This window comes from Pieris napi, chromosome 20 (assembly GCF_905475465.1).
Source record: "Pieris napi chromosome 20, ilPieNapi1.2, whole genome shotgun sequence".
NCBI classification, from domain to species: Eukaryota; Metazoa; Arthropoda; class Insecta; order Lepidoptera; family Pieridae; genus Pieris; species Pieris napi.
The window spans coordinates 2,304,315-2,322,349 of record NC_062253.1 but is presented as its reverse complement, the minus strand read 5'-3'; the positions used below and the strand labels follow the sequence as shown (position 1 = coordinate 2,322,349).

At 35.2% G+C, this 18,035-nt stretch overlaps 1 protein-coding gene across 1 annotated transcript in view; it reads left to right on the top strand.

Annotated features, from left to right (window-relative positions):
* The window catches only part of LOC125059533 (facilitated trehalose transporter Tret1-like), a 28,568-nt gene extending 16,170 nt beyond the window's left edge, over positions 1 to 12,398 (top strand). The window contains exons 2-7 of the mRNA XM_047663986.1: positions 749 to 978; positions 1,769 to 2,092; positions 5,052 to 5,187; positions 8,363 to 8,586; positions 9,449 to 9,634; positions 10,737 to 12,398. Of these exons, the coding sequence (XP_047519942.1) occupies positions 749 to 978; positions 1,769 to 2,092; positions 5,052 to 5,187; positions 8,363 to 8,586; positions 9,449 to 9,634; positions 10,737 to 10,988 (1,352 nt within the window). The 3' untranslated portion in view covers positions 10,989 to 12,398. The remainder of the gene's footprint in view (positions 1 to 748; positions 979 to 1,768; positions 2,093 to 5,051; positions 5,188 to 8,362; positions 8,587 to 9,448; positions 9,635 to 10,736) is intronic.
* Positions 12,399 to 18,035: the final 5,637 nt, after the last annotated feature.

Below are 18,035 nucleotides of genomic sequence, written 5' to 3'. Positions count from 1 at the left end.
TAAATAAAGAAAGGATATTTAAGTTAAAATAAAGTTTACCGCCCCCCCCCCACACTAGGACTCCCTGTGTTGTGGTCAGCTAGTATCTTCCATTTGACATATTAACGGTATTTGACAAAATAAACATTGGTATTTCAAAAGAAAGCGCGATTATAATCTATCTATAATCCAAGATCACGTGAAACGCAATGTGGGTCACTTTGAGTGTAACCGTAAAATTGGTATCTACCGGACTCATCCTCTTGTTCGGTTAGTTTCTCAGGTCATCAGGTCAAAATACGGTGCGCAAAAATAACGACTTGTTTTTGATTATTGATCTCGGGGTTTAGCCAATACTGAGGCTTGGGTGAAAATATAAATAAACCAGATTTATCTTATTAACAAGTCAAAAGCTGAGCAATTCTCGGCAAAATTCAAACACACTTTAAAGCCTACAGATTACAGTTACAAAGCCGAAAAGCTTTAAGCTCTGAGAAGTCATTAATTAGACTTTTGTTACATGTATATTTAAGTAAACTAACCCAAAATAATAATATTCTCTACAATATCGTAATTTAATTACCAAAAATCTCAAACATTGGTACAAAAGTAAAAGGAGAGATGACGTTAATATTTCCAAATAAAGTCATTTAGGAAATTAATATCAACATTTGCTATTGTTATATGTATTTATAAATTAAAAATGTTGCCAAGAATATATGAGATTAAGTGAGATCCCTTCCTTATAACATTGTATTTTTTTTTGCAGTGGTCTTGCCAGTCTTCTCATATGGATCAGCGGTCGGTTGGTTGTCTCCAATGGGACCACGACTCATGTCAGAAGATGGACCGGCACCGGAACCAGTACATCCCGATGTTATCTCCTGGATGGCATCAGTACCTTACTTAGTTGGGACGCCAGGGGTGTTTCTCTTTGGGTTTATTGTAGATAATTTTGGACGGAAAAAGGCGTTGATGACCACGTCTTTGTCAATGGCTGTAAGGTTTATTTGTTTTAGGATAGATTAAGAGGAAACCTTTAATGATCGATATAACATTGGGCTTCATTCTTCCTATCAAAAGTTAAGCTTAATTTCTCGACGGCTGAATATTTTGGAAATTAATATAATGGGCTATTTAAAAAGATTTTAAAACCATTAGTGAGCATGGAACATATAACTAACAAATATGTATATAATCTATATATAATTGGTTAATTCTAGAAAGTATTGACATTACAAATTGAAGTGAATATTCATAATTTTACTAACCCGCTAATATTAATTAACTATTAATTCCTTAAGATGTCATGTGGAATATAGTGTAATGGTTGCTCCTCATAAACATTGTGTAAAACAAACTTGGCGATGAAAAAGAGTGGCGGAGAGTTTATTGCCAGTTCTTTTCGTACGTTCAACGTTGATTTGAGAACTGGCAGTAAATGTAAAATTAGAAGCATTTAATATGATTTCCTTATTTGGATTGGATTGTTACCTAAATGAATAAATTATTTTGAATTTTGATGTTTTTTAGGAATTAATTGAATATTTTATATCTGGTTCAATCAGTGCAGTCACTGAAATGAATTTTTAAATATGTATAACTTATAATTATATACTATCTTTAAAATATTTTTCTGCCGATACGGGGTAATCCAATCCCTCAAAGGCCGGCAACACAACCACTAAGAATGGGTATCTATGAGCTACGATGACTGGCCTTTATGGGCGTCTTGTAGGCTCGTTCTCCCTCTTTTCTATAAAACAAGTAATTCAAACTAAATTTTCAGATCTGCTGGAGCCTCAAGCTGTACTCCACGGAAACATGGGCGTTGATAACTGCAAGGGCTATTGTTGGACTTGGTGTTGCGGGTTCCTACGTGGTGACACCACTGTACATTAAAGAAACCAGCGAAGACTCTATCCGTGGTACTCTTGGAAGCCTCGTGGTACTATCGCAAAATCTGGGGAATCTCATCGTGTATATACTGGGAGAATATTTGTGCTACCACGCCATTTTGTGGATATGCCTTGCTGTGCCGTTGATTCATCTGCTCGTGTTTCCCGCGATGCCTGAGACACCGTCGTATTTGCTGAAGACTGGGAAGGTTGAGGTAATTTTCTAAAGAGTTTTATATAAAAAGGCCGGCAACGCCCTCGCGATCCCTCTGGCATTGAGTGTCTATGATCACTCAACATCAGGTTCTATATAAAAAACACTCAAAGAGTAAAACCATTCCAAAAATTGATTCAAATAAAAAAAAACTATCAAGCAAAGGATTTATCTTAATAAAAATATTAAAAAATATATGTTTATTATGGAACATAAGATACAGGTATCACTTATTCCACGTCATTAAATTATTAATCCCTACTCATCGGCAAAGAAGACAAAGGGTGTAGGCCGAGAGGAACAGCCGGCTTAAAAAATAGCAAATCATCGAACAACACAAATTAGAAGTAGCCTATCTAGCACTAATATAATATACAGGTTGTTCAAAAAGTCGTGGATCAAACGCAACTAAGGGATAGATGAGGACATCAGCTGCAAAAAATTGTTCTACGGAAGGTTCCTAAGCTCAACCCCTGCAGAGTTATAATTTATTTTGCGGTTTTATAAAAAAATTGACTTTTTTTACTAATTCTTATTAAAATTCGAAAATATCTACATTCTGTAGATATCTTTTTCATAATATCCACTAGATTGGTACTGATGAGTTCTTGAGTAAGACATTCTATTTATAGTTGTTGATTGAGTGTATTGAAGATAATATTAAGGTATATGATAAAAAAAATTCTCAAATCATAACTTTTTGTTTACTTCGGACCCCATTGTGAAAAGTTGTTGTTTCTTAGAGATAAGTTAGCATTTTTAGTGAAAGAATTTCCTATAGTTTTTGAGATTATGCGTTACAAACATACAAAAACATATAACATAAAATAATTATGTATTTAAGTAGGACTAAAGCCACATAAGCTACGCAAATTATTAGAACAATTAAACTTCAGAATCATTATTCAATCCATTTACTATCTATCTAAGAATAAATATATTAACACGTAGACAATAACACTGAAAAGAAGCGAATAAATAACTAATCTAATTAAAATAGAAATTTCGTAATAAAACGGTTAAATCACTGAACCAATAGTAAGATTTAGAGAATCATAAAAATACCAGTTAACTTTTAAATCATAAATCTGAAACGCATTTTCAACTTATAGTAATTAATTATAAAACCAATAAACTTAAATCATATCGATTACATTTTTCATGTCTAAACACGCAATCGATAAATTAAAAAACTTATTTATAAATGGCCAGAGATGAATTTACAATTTACTCTTTTAGAGGATTATATTTACCAACGAACAGGGGCCAAACGGGCAGGAGGCTAACCTGATGTTAAGTGATACCGCCGCCCATGGACACTCTCAATGCCAGAGGGCTCGCGAGTACGTTGCCGGCCTTTTAAGAATTGGTACGCTATTTTCTTGAAGGACCCTAAGTCGAAATGGTTCGGAAATAAGTCAGTGGGCAGCTGGTTCCACAAAGTGGTGTTGCGCGGCAAAAACTGCCTTGAAAAACGATCAGTTAAAAAAAAAACAACGATTTAATGGTGTTTACTCTCTTCTGTCAGCAAGGAAACACCTGGAGCAGACAATCTGTTTCCACCGGTTTCTGTCCTCTATTATAATAGTGTATCGATTGACTGTTATCTTAACCCTAAGATAACATATAATATTAGTAATCATAACAATCAAATATACAGATTTTCTTAACCTACATAGTAATTTAAAAATGAATAAAAAGAAAATTAGGGGCCTCATAGCCTAGCTCTCTTATTAAGTGGCAGCTAGGTGAGGGGTACCGGGTTCGATTCCCGGTTCGAGGGCAAGTTTTAATTTAATTTAAATTTGTTCTCGGCCTTTGGGAGGGTTGTGCGGTACCGGGCGAGTGCCTAAACCGTACATGGAGGACACGGTCGAATTTCTAAAGACAAGCACGAATTATAAAAAATTCCTATACTTGACGCTGGCTAATGCACAAATCGTGCCAGAGCCATAAAAAAAAAAAGAAAATTAAAACAAATTTTAAAAGTTTGGTCCCTGTGGCAGTGTACCTTTAACGCTGGCAGCATTTCCTCGCTGTATTGCTATACTTATTCGTTGATCGAGGAAGACCAGCTCTGGGCACACCGGTACTAGCCAGGCGCCAACTTAAAGCTTTAATTAGCGCCTGTGCACTTGAACCCCACGGCCCAAGACAGTGTATAGTTTGCGGACGATGAGTCTTTCACTTCATCGGTCCATCAGGTTGGTGACCGCGCATTCTTTTGCCTTCTGTGTTACCAACCACGATCAGTTTCTCCAAGTTCTCATTGCCTCTGCGCATGTATGGCCGAAATATGATATAATTCGCTGTCGGCATGTGGTAGGCAGGCGAGTCCGTATGCGGAGTTGGGTCAGAATCGATGTATTGGTGCGCTTGATGAACTTTACAATAACCGACAAAACATGACTACATCAAAAACGTTTGAAATACTAATGGAACAATCTTGTTCATTTGTTTTAACTTATTTGGATTATTCGATGTCATTTAAATAACAAAAGTCAGGCATTTTTGTCACTTTTAGAGGCACGTAATTTGAAAGTCTACTTTAATAGGATTTTGTTAAACAAAACCAAAGTAAAGGATGCCTATATTCCTTCAGTTTTTTGGAAATTCGATGTTTTTTTTTATTGATCAAAGCTTGCCAACGCTCGGCACACTGATACATTGATAAAAGAACCACAATATACATTTTTTTACGTGACAAGCACTTATAGGCAAACATGGCATACACGAAGAGATGATACAAATATTAAACAAAACAATAAAAACTACAAAAACTAAACGAAAATAGATTTTAAACTGTGAGGAGAGCAACTAAAGATATTCAGACCTAACTCGTTTATCAGAATGCTCAATCTGGACAGCGAGAGCTTTGACCAAAACACGTTCTTCGGAATGGAAAATTCCTTGACTTGACAAAAACACTCCTGACAGCTAATATATAGTTTTCCCTTTAGGAGGCACGCGATGCGTTAGCCTGGCTGCGGTGTCGTCAAGTGACAGATGCGTCAATTGAGAGCGAATTGCAGTTACTCCTCATGGAGTTGGAGCAGAGTAAATCAGAGGGATTTTTCAAAGCAGTCAAAACATTGGGTAAGTATTTTTTTATATTTTTATATGAAATAGGAGGCTCGCCTGATGTTGCGTACGCCCGCCCATGAACACTCACATTGACAGAAGGCTCGCAAGCCGGCCTTTGAAGAATTGGTACGCTCTTTTCTTGAAGGACCCTAAGTCGAATTGGTTCGGAAATACTTCAGTGGGCAGCTGGTTCCACATAGTTTTTGCCGCGCACTACCACTATATGGAACCAGCTGTCTTTAAAAACGTTCAGTTGTGGAACGACTGATGTCGAGGTGATACGGATGGTATTTTGTATTCTGCCTTGATAATGACTTATAAAATTTACCCTAAACATACAGTGATACATGGCTGTAACACTGCAAGTAGGACGTAACACTGCAAGTGTAGTCAATCAGGTTGTGGCTTTGAACATCCACTGTCTAACAAATGTTTCTTTATGCATAATTATTAGCTCCTAAAGACAGACCGTAAGAAATGAAATTACCAAGGAAACAAAAAACTTGGCGATTAAGAAGTGGCGAAGAGCTAATTGCCAGTTCTTCTCTTCCGTTCTACGCCCTTGATTTGAGAACTGGCAGTAAATGTAAAATTAGAAGCGTTTGATGTATAATATTTCTTTTTTGACATTAATAAGTGTACATTGTGTTACCTACATGAATAAATGATTTTTGACTTTGACTCGACTTTAGTAAATCGTTTATTTGCAAAGAAAATGGTACATAAAGATTGATTAATTATTAAAAAAAACCCGCACAATCAGCCATATGTGCATGCAAATGCCATTAATTATCATGATGTCATAAAAATTTATTTAGCTTGGACTTTTGGTCAACGGATAAAATTAATTCATATAAACATTGTTACTAAAAACAACGTCTCTTAAATACATATTGACAAAAAAAACTAGTGCATTAAAATAGATTTTTATGAACAAGTGGTTCTTTATTTAAAATTCTTTAGATCAAGAAAAAAAATGTAGAAAAATGTCTATTATATTATAGAAAAGTATTATTGTATGTGCGATGTGATTTATTACCGCATTTTAATGTACCGGAGCTTATTCATAAGTTCCAAATAGGTTAGCTAAACTCCTTACTATTTGTATTTGTAGTCTGTGCCAAAAAGCAGTAACATAAAGTAAACTATCGTTAACGGGACGCAAAGTGGATGCTAACAATTCGTTCCCATAGCGTCCAGTAACGAATCAACAAGTGTTTGTGTACGGTAATGATCGACAGGGTCGGACTTACATTCAACTTACATTCAAAATGGCGTTGGTGAAATATAGTTATTTTTTAGCTAACATATACGATATATCAGTAATAAGTTATTATGAATATAGGGGGAAGAGCTTAAGAAAGAAGAAGAGTTATTGAAGAGTAATTCAAACACTTTTAGAAAATTTGACTTTTTTTAAATATGTAGTGAGAATAGTAAAAACACTGTGAACAGAATATAATCATTTTAACAAGACAATCGTATAATAGAATATAAATTAAACTTAAATAACGGTTCATGCTCTATCAATTATTTTCGAAGATATTTGATACATATCAAGTCTTAAAAGGCCGGCAACGCACTTGCGAGGCTTCTGGAAATGTGAGTGTATAATTTAACATCAGTTGAGCCTCCTGCCTGTTTGTCTCTTTTTATATTTAAAAAAAACCTGAGCTTTTAGTGACCTCACTCAGTTTTAATAATTTTAGTGTACCCAAAAATTCATATAAAAAATAGATTAATTTAAGCGGCGGTTGAAATGGACATGCGTGCCCTCTAATAGGCCACATACATCATGGGAATGTGGTCAATCATCTGACTAAATCTGAATAAAATAATAAATATTTAGTTATCAATGTCGGCATGTCAAAAATGCAAATCTCACCTAAAGATTGCATAGTTACCAGGTAGTTTACCTCATTGTTAAAACCTTTCGAAACATTATAACTTTAGTTTTATCTATTTTATATGTTTTTAAAAAAGCAAAACGACTTAAAACGTGTCTAGTTATAAGTTTGTTACATTCCAGGTAATAATGTACACTGGATATGTAGCACTATACATTTTTGTGAAACAAAATAATTTTGAAATTGACAATATAAATCCGGCCCTGGCCACACACGTCACTATTTGAGCACCTGAGTGGTTCGGAAGTGTCGTGATTTCGGTTAGGCTTGACCGGTTTCTATTAACATAACTGTTTAACTAGTTGTGGCGTCTCGTTCAGGCTTCCGCAGCTACATTCGCAGCGGGATTCCGTGTGGAATGTCCAGACTATAGTTAAAGCTCTTTTGGAGTCGAGCTTCATAATTATTAAATTAAAATAATAAATCAGTGGCGCTACAACCTCTTTAGGCCTTGATTTTTGAATCTGTTTCATGATCATTTTTAAATCTAATAGGCAAGGAGGTGATCAGCTTCCAGTGCCTGACTTGTGTCGACGACTTTTTGGGTCTAAATGTCGGTTTCCTCACGATGTTTTCCGAAAGCGAATGTTAAATGCGCACATAGAAAGAAAGTCCATTGGTGCACAGCCGGGGATCGAACCTACGACCTAAAGCACAATAACACAATACTAAAATATACTTAACTAAATCTTATAATGAACTTAAATCAATAAGGGTGCCCAACTTTTTGAGAGCAGGATTTTGGTTTATCCTATGATTGGACATCTAATTTGAGGGCATTATCCAATTTTAAATGTAAATTCTACTTTCTTTTACTATTTAAATGTAGTATCAGACTTTTCTTTAAATATTTTTTTCTCAATTGTAAATTTGAATTTTTATGTTTAATATGAATCTTTAATTTTGATAAAAACTAAAATAATTAATAAAGTTTTTATAATTAATGATATGTAAATAAAATTAATAAATTTCATCTAATTTTATAATTGAATTAAATAAATCTCTTATTATATATTTTTGCACATCAATGTTTTTTTAAATCAGAAAATGATCAAATACTGTCTCTTTTTACTGACACTTTTTCGATTGAATAAAACAAAATCTCAAAATAATAATTAAAGAAAACATACCCCTTACAAAGTTTATATAACAAAAATTCAAAATTTCATATAACACAAGGAACAATTTATAACTCAAAAGTGTCCAATACTACTTTTACTACCCTCAACCTATTATAAAATTACCTTTTGCCCTATTAATCTATCAAATATCATTTTCAGTCTCCGACAAATGCACATTCCGCGCATTTCGTATAACCCTAATAATAACACTTGCGCGTGAGTTGTGCGGATGTCTCGCCGTCTTACACTTTGCGTCAATGATCTTCAACGATGCCAGTGCTGATTGGGTGCTGACTGCGAACCAGCAGGCAGCTGTACTAGGAGCTGTTCAGCTAGTTGGCTCGTGTACTGCATCTGGCCTGGTTGAGAAGACTGGAAGGAAGGTAATTTTTATCATTTATCGTATGCAATTAAATGCCATGCCATAAACAAGAAATGTAGGTATGTATGTATGTATGTACCACGGACGTCGTGGTCATCGTGGTCGTTAACGGATTCGTCGGCTATGACACTATTTTCTGGCAGCTACTCTCTACGAAAAAATATATGAAAAATTCCCAACAAACAAGTAAGTTATATTTGAGGGCAAAAATTCTAAAAAAACGTCTCTTTGTATCTAAAATATTAAATTCTCGTGTCACAATTTTCGTTCTCATACGCCTCGACCAATTTTTATGAATTTTTTTATGCATATTTAGTAAGTCTGAGAATCGGACAACATCTATTTTTCATCCCCTTAAATGTTAAGGGTGGCCGCGCCTAAATTATTTTTTTTATTTTTTAGACAAAATTTTTTGTTTCTTTTTTTATGATACAGCATACAAAAATACATACAGCCCTTTTTTCCCCTCTGCGATCAACCCCTATTTTTTATTATAGTAGAAAGTTATTTTTATTGAACTAAAAACATGTTTCCTAGAAATAATATACCTACATGGCAAAACGACGTTTGTCGGGTTAGCTAGTATAATATATATAATATCTTTATTAAGTTTCTGCTACTTTTTCAATATTTTAGCAAATGTACTACGCCTCCCTAGCATCACCCAAACCCCAATGAGGCAGCAACATTAATGATGTTTTTGTATGTAATTGAGTGCCGAAAGCAGTAAAATAAAAATAACAAAATATGGTTGTGACAAAATTGATCTAACGCTAGTCCCCATACAGGGAGCCCCTGTGTTGTGGGTAATTAGATAACATTTATTCCGTGGTTGTATATTTAAAGCTGTTTATTATTTTCAGCCGCTACTAGGAACAACGTGTCTTGTATCTGGAATCGCACTGACCATTCTCGGAGCATGCTTCTGGTTCGGCAGCAGTAATTTTGCGTGGTTGCCCATTTGCGCCCTGTGTCTTTGCATTTATTGTGACGCTGCCGGCCTTCAACCGGTGCCTTTCGTTATTATGACTGAGATGTTCTCTTTTCAGGTAAGTCTGAAGTCTGTTTAAAGTCATTTATAAGATGTTCCCTTCTAGCTTCCCTAGAGATTTCAATTCCCACATTTCAAGGATCGTCACGCTCGCTTAAATGTCATTGCTTATGGCGGCGACAATGCGTCGGGCTGTCTCTCTCCCAAAAAATATGGCGAGGGGGCCGATGGCTGGCCATGCGTTATACTCATGAACGGGTGCTCCTTGTCCTGACTGGTCGTACCTGAATTCGTGTATGCGGTGATGTTAGTTGTTTCGACTATGTATTTGCGTGTTGTTCCCACGAGAATGTAAGTGCGTGCTCCTATTGTACCATGCCTCCTGCTGATAGAGGACAAATCCTTGTTTGTAATTTATTTTATTATTATTTATTACTTAAGATGTCATGTGGAACATGGTGTAATGGTTGCAGCTCCTTACAAACGTTGTGTAAAACAAAAACTTGGCGATTAAAAAGAGTGGCGGAGAGTTTATTGCTAGTTCTTCTCTTCCGTTCTACGCCCTTTATTTGAGAACTGGCAGTAAATGTAAAATTAGAAGCATTTAATGTATATTTCTTTTTTTTGACGTTCTTAAGTGTACATTGTGTTAGCTACATGAATAAATGATTTTTGATTGTTTGTTACTATAGAATGAGTTCTTTCAAAAATAGGCACCTCATGGCGTGCATTAGGGCATCTGCATCTCACTTAACAACAGGTGGAATTCCGGTCAAACGTCTGTCCAATTTTTTAAAAATAAACTATACATTTTCAAAGCTATACGAATGAATACTACGACCAATACTTTACACATAGTTGACTCATAACACTGCTCTGCGTAGTGAAATTGACCAAAATACCTCGCTATACTTTGACTATAATATATATAGTGAGTCCACTCATTATTTCAAAATTTCGTTTCGTCTAGCGAATATCACCTGGTCGTTATAGTCACACATTTACGTAAGGTAATAAACTATAGATTTTTTGCAATCATTTTGATTATAACTAACCTATTACATTCTCAAGTGTACCTGTTGTCTTCGTAAACGAAACCTTATAATAAACCAAGTAAAGAAGGGTGTGAGATAGTACTAATAAGTGAATTGTATTTCCAGCATCGTGGAACAGTGACTTCTATAGTGATAGCATTCGCCTGCACACTTGTGTCAATAGAGTTGCGGGTCTTCCATCCGCTAGCGACATCTGTTGGTCTGTACTTAATATTCTGGATTTTCGCCGGCGTCTGTCTTGTAAGTACAGTGTACATTTTCTGTTATGTGCCGGAGACAAAAATGAAGACAATCGAAGAGATCTATGAAGGTTTCGGGAAGAAAAAAGATGAGGAAGCCGCTACAACCAGATTGTAATGCAAGAGTCTTCAAAATCTGTAGACCTGAAGAAACAGCAAAAAAAACACGAGCGATGTGTTGATAGATATCACAAAATGTTAAATTAAATATTTATCTAAATAAGATTAGTCCTTTGATCGGTTTTTGTACTAGAACCAGCCGCCAGGTTGTCGACTACAATATAACATAGTCCAAATTTATGCATTATAAATTGCGATGCCTATTATATCCCTTTAAACCTTTTTTACTTACTTACTTTTAATGTAATTTTGTTTATAAATTGTGTAAAGGGATAGGTAATATAGGATTTTTGGTGTCAATAAATAAAATAAGGCATCTGGTAGACATTTCTGCGTTCTACGATGTTCATTGTATGTACCAATTATTATTGTATCGCCGAGAAACACACCCAGTGTAGGGATATGTTATGCGTTAAATAGGCATTGAATGGCGTCTTCAGTCACAATTATATAAAATTATGTGTGTTATGGGTTCTCAAACCACAATGATTCCTGTAAATAAGTATTTGTATAATATTTTTGTAATAGAATAATTTTTAAGTTATTGTTTAAATTAAGTTGACATATTTAACTATGACAGTATCCGATACTGCTAAGACTGTAAAAATCAACATCATTATAACGTATAACATTGTTATTGTGTTAACAAGAACTAGGGTAGCTTATACCCGCCAAATGCCATCAAAATAATTTACGTAATTTTATAAATAATGGCATCTTTTAAAGTTCCAGAATTTTCGATATGTGATCTCCACAATCGGTATGTTTAATATAAGTTGTAGAACTATTTCTTTAAGGTTCTGTTAGATTCTAAATTTATGTGATGTATATGTCGCAGCCAACTGGCTTAATGAGCCGTTCAATTAACAGCCTAGCCTTTTAACTAAACACCGCCGTTTAACTAGCGGCCTTAAAAGATATTTAGCCGTAGCGTTTGTAACAACATTTAATAAACTGGCTGGCTAATGCTTAGGCCATTCATACGATACAGATATAAAAGGGATGAAACATTTATCATAAAAAAATATTTCTTTAAAAATTAAATTGCTTGAGTCAATCACAGCTAAATTCACATTATTATAGTCACTACGCTATTCCATTGTACTTGTTGTTTTTCATTAAGCTTTGGAAAACATCATGTAAGTTGTGGTTACCGACGTCATATTGACAAGAGTTTCGACGTTAGTCGCTAGGTGGCAGAAAGTGGAACTAAATTTAAATTAACAGTCAACTTGCCTAGCCAGTAATAAAACGTCATCCATCCAAGTCATTTGCCTAGCTTTTTGATCAACACGCTGAATATCGTTCAGGCCGCTAGTTAAACGGGGCTGTTTAGCTAAAAGACTACACAGTTAAATTAAGCCAGTTGGCTGCGACGTTTACATAATAAAATTGCTTAAAATTCTGACTTTTTATTTACTTTCAATCGAATCTCCTTATAATTCGATTTACTGAGTGCTGATTTCACACATTGGCGGTGGCACATGTGCCTTAAAACACTCAGCATTGGAACTTAAAAAAAGCTTCCTTGGCATTCAAAGAAAAAAGTGAAAACAGTGAAAATCTTAATACATTTTTCGTGAAGTCAAAGCATTTTCTGTTTTCTGGCATTCAAATTTAAAGAATGTATATCGAACTTAATAAAATAATAGAGGAAATAAAAATCAAACTCACAAGCAATGGAATGTTTATAATTGCAAGACACAGTCGTTACAATACATAATAGTTATAGATTACAAGTCCATTAAACGCCATCTTGCATTGTCTATGGCAAGACTATGTGAATGACTAGTAACTATAAAAAAGAATTACAAAATTTAAACTAAGAACATTTACTTTACATATAAACATAACAAGAAAAAGCGCGGGAAACTTCGTTCATGTTTCCCAACCTTTAACTTGAAACTGGCATAAAGTTACTGCCATAATAAAAAAATATATATGTATATCAACAAATATTTGTAGTCCCAATTTTATTTCTTTAGGGTGTAACAAAATTAACTTTAAAAAAGACATTTATTTAAAAATGGAATAATCTATCTTGCATAAATCTGACATCTGTCATTTTGACAAGGCAAGATCGCGTCACTTCACTTTATACACGATTACAAACACTGCATACAATTTAACATGTGACCTAACGTATACAAAAATGGTAATAGAGAAATTGTTTGTGCCGCACTTACTTCATAATAGTTATCCCTTACCTACCATCTATTCTAAACAGTATGAAATCTATGGTATAAAAAGGGTTCTTCAAAATACATCTCCTTTTACAATCTTGCAAATGGTATGTCAACAAATGTTTATAGACAATTATCTACAAATCCAGCAGGCTTACACTGTCATTTCAACAGCAATTTATCTTGAGATTACGTAGTACGCTGCGAATTGCTTTATACTTCCAAGTCTGAGACAGCAGCGCTACAAATATTACCTATACAATATAGTTTTCTAAATGAGTCGAACGGACTTCCTTTTCAGACGACGTCTTAATTATTGGAACATAGTTTTACAGAGTAACCCTGCTGTTATGGACAAGTGTCGGTAAGCGTTTTGGTACCAGTCTCCATGTCATTTGTATGAAAACGTCAGAAAACTTACCCTAACTATATCTATATTTGGAGTGAAAATAAATCTAAAAAAATCACACATCATGGCAAGATGTATATTGCACTTAAAATATGATATGACTTATGACTATTAAAATCGTAAAACCTTTAAGTACAGTGTAAAATAAGAATACTTAAAGCTAAAACAATAATTTGTAACATTAAAAATAAACAAAAGAATGTTAAATACAAAACTATGACGCATGTCGTTTGTGATTGGTCAAAAGACGGACCACGTGACTGATTGGACTAGACGTCGACCAATAAGAATCGATCGAAACACGCCATTCGTCTTCGACAGTTTGAATTTGGAAATTAGAAGACTACCTTTTAAGAGCGATTCTGTAAATATTTTTAGTATTAACGAATTTTTTTACGATGTACATGTGTATCACCTTATAACCTTTAAGGCTGTGTCAAAGGATATATAGGTAGACACTGACACGAGAAAAAAGACAAATCATCACTTATTTTATGTATAACAAGATTAAGTACGCAGTTATATTACAATTTTGGTTTCTATCAATCGGTGGAAACAATTTGGTATTTCGATTCAGTCTTTTTGACATTATACAAACACAACAAGTTACAAGTACAAGGTTTTTGGCGCAAATAAAAATTAAAATTGGAAAAAATTGACTTTTTTTGTACACTTTGGAAGGAATTGACGTGAGGAAGACAGGAAAATAGAAAATGGATATGTGAATAGGGGGTTTCTGTTGAATGAATAACATGATTCTTTGTTATGGAAATTCGAACCTTCAAAATACATTACTTATGCTTGTTCTAAAATGTCCTAGATTTGAGGTTAACTTATTAATCTGTTCAGTCTAGACCCACTTAGGTACTTTGACTTTGACAGAAATCTTTTTCAATTGACAGACAATTTACTTCGAGAAGAGAATTAACCTCAAAACTTTTAAAGGTTTAAAAGAAATCAACAGAAACTTAAACATAATTTTTACGATATGCAATATAAATTACTTTATCTCAAGGCCCTGAACAATCTCTCTTTAGCTTTGAACTTGACGCAAAGCTCGGCCCTGATTGTTATTGGGTTGAAGTGTGCCCATTTCGTTTGCACAGTATCTAAGTGCATCTGTGCATCTGTGGTCACCGATAGGGACTTTAATTATAGAATGATACATGATTACTCTAAAATTTGACATGATTTCTCGAACGAGAATAATCAAAATTGTCTTATTTTCGTTTGTAATAGTTTTATATTACTTTAGAACTTGCAATCGGTGACGTGAAATTACGAGAGATACGTACGAGTATACGTACGTTATGTATACTCGTACGTATCGATAACGAGTTTGACGTAGAAGAAGACATAATCTTTATATATATATCTTCTTTACGTATGTTTGAAATTAAACTCTTTCTTAATGACTCGACAGACATAATGACGCATTTTTTGTTTGTGATGGATGTGGATTCGAGAATGATTTAAATTTACAATCATTTTTTTTTGTTCAACGCGTGTTCAGTACGTCTTTCAGGTCCGGTAATCAATACACGATATTTTGCAAGGTGGCTTAAACAGATATTCTCTAACACTAAAGAACAAAGAAATACCCTATTAAAGTCTCAGGACCGCTGTCATTATATTGAAAATTACAGTCGAAATCGTTTACGACGACATACCGGTTATATCGACCAAAATCAAAGGGCTCGGCTCAATTCGATTGTATTAGGGTGCGTACAGACTATGTAACACCTACGTACTTAATAACGTCATCGGCTGTTACGACTATCGCTTTTTACGACCAAATATGAGTTGTCCCTTCGATGTCGTTATTAATTGTGACTGTAGTTCCAAAATCCCGTGTCACCGATTCTACAAATTCTGTTGGAATTTAAATACATATAGATTATAAATAATATGTGTAAGGTTTTAGATTATATAAATATCTAGAATGTTTGAAATTCCTTTTATAAATTTGGAACAAAATGGACTTCAATTGTACACAAATCTTAAGTACAGCTGCCTGCATTTTTGTCTAATACACTCCGTTTATTAGACGTGGACTTAGGGTAATATTCAGAAACGGGTCTTGGACCAGCTCCCGTAACCCTTATATGGTTACTATGGCAACGATGGATTTTCCAAATACAATACTATCTTTAGTCCACGTTTAATAAGGACGTACGATTAATAAACAAGTATTGAGTAACGAAAATCGTATCTATAGTTCAGCCTGCCCTTTTAGTTGAAAACGTAAGAACATGTGTAAGGGCCTATTTACTTTCGATGCTTGCAAAAATATGCCGTATATAAGGCAAGCATATAAGGACGTAAGTATATAAGCATATAATAATATATAGCAGTTATCCGCAAACGTTTAATGGAGGCATTACGTTTAAGAGTGAATAGGATTTGGAAAATTAAGAACGTAAAAGTAAAAATTGGATACAGAGCCCCGGAACCAAGGAGACTCAAGCAAAAACTAGAAGTGGGAGAAGTTGAATAAAACGACCCACCACTATGCAGCATAAGGGTTGGGAAATAAGAGAGAAGTATCAAGCGAGGGACCTGCATGAAGGCCACAATTTTTTCCAGGTCTCGCAGCAATTATGGCATGTGGACAAATGCAGAGGGCTGTTCCTTGCCTTGCAAATACCAGATAGCCATTACGGAGGTATTCACACCCTAAGATGATTGGACACATACCATGGGCCATAACAGAAGTGACCAACATTTTGTAAAACGTTACGATGCGGGGCGGGGAATGAATTACGCGTTATTGTTAATATTATTTTCGACTTTCCAGTACTTTACACCACATAATGGTAACTTTTAGGTATAAAGAGCCACTCGGTGGTCATGAAACATTTTACTATACTTGGGTACAGAAAAACGTTACGGTGCGTTGCATGGGGGGGGGTTCAATAATCTCCAAAAATTGCGTGACGTAATACTTGAACGCTCCCTATATCATTTAAATATAAGTGATTATGTAATCTTAAATAAAAATGACTTCTATTGAGAAGATGCCTTAAGAGTTGCTATACTCTGATTTTTCATTCCGTAGAATTCTGACATTTCATAAGTGTTTCTACTAAAAAGTTCTCCACCGAAAAAGGGACAAATTTCACCCATTTGAGGGCAATAACACCAATACAAGAGTATTTTTTTAATGTTTTACCTACAAAAAGGTAAATCTAAATATTTACTCAAGTGACCTAATACAAAAATAACAAATATTTCAATATCACGAACAATGTATCGAATTAACTTTAATTACTTTATTTTATTCTTTAGCAGGCATCACTGCCTACTAATCCAGATTTAGTAAACCTTTTTAAAAAAATAATTGTTATCTTTACTTGTGCCTTTTTTACTGTTTGTGATGAAAAGGGACGTAATCATCGCTCGCCGTTAAACCACTTTAAAGGATGATTCACGGTACACCGTGTCGCGACCGGGCCGGGCCCCGGCCGGTACACGGCCACCGTGCGCCGGCCGGGACAGTGGTTCATGTTACACCGGGCTGTTTGGGTGTACGCACGTACGTGTTTGGACGACTATATCTGTTTTTGTCAAAAAAAAAAACAAAAAATTTTTTAACCTCACTAAGATTTGACGTTGACTGCTCTGCGGGTGCCCGGGCGCCTACGTTCATGTTACGACGTGCCGGGGCCGGACCGTGCCGGAGCCGGGAAACAATACCCACCGACATTACAACGCCGTGCCCCGGCCGAGCCACGGTCAGGCCTGAATTACTTCATACAAAAGTATATCATTAATGTTAGGCCGTGCCCCGGCCGGGGCACGGCCCGGTCGAGACACGGTGTAGCGTGAATCAGCCTTAAATGTGACCGCACTCAAAAAATGGATGCATTCACTAACAAATAAAATGTATGTATAGATGTGGACTCGTATTGAAATTGAAAAATGTGCCCGGCCAAAAAGGTTTGCAATCTCTGACATGTCAAAAAATGATAGCTGTCAGAATTTTACGGAATTAAAAATCAGAGTATAGCTAGACAACGACCCTGGCAAGAATGTAGCTAAGTACGCGGACTAGGATACAAAAAGGAGGAAAAGGCTCCTTACAAGTATTTTGTATAACGAACAGTAGCGGGGATTTCATTGCCAGTTCTTCTTGACCTTGACAGAACGACAAGAACTGGCAGTAAATGTAAACTAAGAGACATTTATTGACGTGATAACGTCTTTAAAATCGTTTTAGTCGGGTGACATGTTCAGAAACTTGTGTCACACCACTACCTGACGAGCGCGATCGCAGGTATAACGAGAGAGACGGACCGATCTCCCGTCTCATCTCGAGCGCTGCCAGTCATTCCGTGAATGTATGAAGAAAAATGTATATCATAGTCGAATAAGTAAACTTGTCATTTTACACCCGAAATTTATCATCAAAAGTGTGAATAAAACGATAGATGTAAATTAAAATTTGAAAAAA